Raw genomic sequence first — 2,559 nt, 5'->3', positions numbered from 1 at the left:
CAATGATGTTTAACTTTGTACAATAAAGAGTCAAAATGTGGGATATTTTAAAATCACATTCTAAGACCTACAATATACCACTGCATGATATTTATAAAAACAATACATCCCCATAATAACATCAAAATCCTAGAAGGCCATTTCGATCAAATCAATAGGGAAGAATAGGTTATGAATTATGAAAGGACAGTCTTGGTATATTCAATTACACACAACTTGATATCCAAAGGGACTTAAAACAACAAATCATTATTAAGCCTCAGAGATTTCACATTTGAGGAAGAGCAAGTGATGAACAAATATAGGAATGTGTAGAACATGGATCAAACAATGTAAACACACATAAACCGAATAAATGAAATTCATCGGCAACCAAGTATTTTTCATTTTGATAATCCCTCGGCCTCATAGCATAAATGCGTGCAATATTCCTTTATACACTCGCTTCATTAACTCCACTTTCACCTGCTACTTGGGTGGTTCAAGGTTTTGCACATCAACTAGTTTGAGGAGGATTAATATAAGGCTTATGTGCTAGACAATTGGCATTTTTATAGCTTATTATTATTGTTACTGTTTTTAACTTATTTCAATTTAGTGCTTCCTATTTTCTAGGTAGACTTAGTCAACTTTAGTTGCTCAACTTTCTGAAGTTAGTGACCCTTTTATTTGCTGTTAGTGGCCCCCTTTTATGGTTATTAGTGGTACATTTTCTTATTTTAGTTTTAATGTATACATTTTTTCTTTGTATAAATTCAGACTTTCTGCAGATTAATATACACAAAAAATATCATAAGTTCACTCTATTTTTGTTTTTTCAATTTCTTGAGTAGTTTTGTTCTAACATTGGCATCAGAGCCTCTAGTTGATCTTACAGGACAAAAAAAAAGTTTTAACCTACAACACCAATGGCATCGAACAACCTACCTTTAAATCCACCATTCACTTTCGTTTGTGAAAATTACCAAATCTTGTCTGTTAAGATGCAAGCTTTTTTGGAAGCCTATGAACTTTGGGAATCTATGACAAAAGATAAACCACTTGCTGCTCTACCAGCAAATCCTACCGTGTCTCAGATCAAATCCAATAACAAAGAGAAGGCAAAGAAATATAAACCGAAGTCGCTTATGCAGAATGCTGTGGAAGAAACTGTGTTTTACAGAATTATGTCTTATAAAACTTCAAAAAAGGCTTGGGATAGGTTGAAAGAAGAATATCAAAGCAGCGATAGAACACATCAAATGCAAGTGTTGAACCTAAAAAGAGAGTTTGAGTCCTTGAATATGAAGGAGGATGAAACTATCAGTAAGTATGCTGATCGAATATCCTTAATTGTTAATAATGTAAGACATTTTTGTGAAGAATTTACAGATAAACAAATTGTGGAGAAAGTTCTTGTGACTCTTCATGAGCGATTTGAATCTAAGATTTCATCTCTTGAAGAATACAACAACCTGAGCAAACTTTCATTAGGTGAACTAATGAGTGCTCTTCAAGCACAAGAGCAAAAAGAGGACTATGAGACGGGAAAAGTTCATAGAAGAAGCTTTCTCTATAGAAAAGCAAAAAAGGAAAGCAACAATTCCACCAAATGAATAAGGGCAAGCATGATGGAGGAAACAATAGTGAAGATGTGAAACTGAAGTTCCCTCCTAGCAAACATTGTAAAAGAAATACACATCAGGAGAAGTATTGTTGGTGGAGATTCGATGCTATATGTGGCAACTGTAAGCAGAAGGTACACATATCCAAGGCCTGCAAATTAAGAGCAATTGCCTCTGGTGCTTTGCAAATTCAAGTTGCAGAAACTAACGATTCACATGAAGAGTAACTATTTGTAGTTTCATACTTTTCAATCAGTGAATCCTCTTATTCATGGCTTCTTGAAAGTGGTTGCACACATGACTTATGCAATAATGTTGAATTGTTCAAATTCCTTGTCACGACCTAAAATGTGTCGTGAGTGGCACCCACACTTATCCTACTATGTGAGCGAACCATCCAATCTGAACTCCAACATTTCAAACATAATAAATAGAAAACAATGCGGAAGACTTAAAACCCATTAACAAAATCAATAATCAACTTCTAAAACTCAAAACTTATCATTATCCCCAAAATCTGGAAGTCATCATCACAAGAACATCTATCCTCAACTTAATAAATCTAGGAGTATCTAAGAAGCTAAAATAACTAAACAGCTAGTCTATGCCAGAACTTCAAGGCATCAAGACGTGAAGAAGAAGATCCAGTCCAAGCTAGAAACAATAGGTCACCCTGAAATCTGACTTGATGAAGACTGGCTAGAGTTGCGGTTGAGTTGAAGACGACAGTACGTTTGCTGCACTCCATAATTAACAAAAAGAAAACATACAAGTAGGGGTCAGTACAAAACACATGTACTGAGTAGATATCATCGGACAACTCAAAATAGAAAGCAATATATATCAGATGATATCATAAAATCAACTACAATATTCAACAGGTAACAACAACAAGTATAAGGATCATTGATAATAACGCCAAGTACACCCATGAGGACTCAAGCCTCCATACCAT

At 34.7% G+C, this 2,559-nt stretch overlaps 1 protein-coding gene across 1 annotated transcript; it reads left to right on the top strand.

Moving 5' to 3' along the window:
* Positions 1–908: 908 nt before the first annotated feature.
* On the top strand, positions 909–1,595 carry LOC138341797 (uncharacterized). The gene has a single exon (XM_069293625.1). The coding sequence runs from the start codon at positions 909–911 to the stop codon at positions 1,593–1,595; it is 687 nt and encodes a 228-aa protein (XP_069149726.1).
* Positions 1,596–2,559: the final 964 nt, after the last annotated feature.

Source organism: Solanum lycopersicum, chromosome 1 (genome assembly GCF_036512215.1).
Source record: "Solanum lycopersicum chromosome 1, SLM_r2.1".
Classification (NCBI taxonomy): domain Eukaryota; kingdom Viridiplantae; phylum Streptophyta; class Magnoliopsida; order Solanales; family Solanaceae; genus Solanum; species Solanum lycopersicum.
Note: the sequence above shows the minus strand (reverse complement) of the source record. Positions and strands in the feature narration are given on the sequence as shown.

Bases quoted from the DNA above. Each gene is read 5' to 3' on its own strand.
- LOC138341797 (XM_069293625.1), top strand. From the start codon at position 909: ATGGCATCGAACAACCTACCTTTAAATCCACCATTCACTTTCGTTTGT.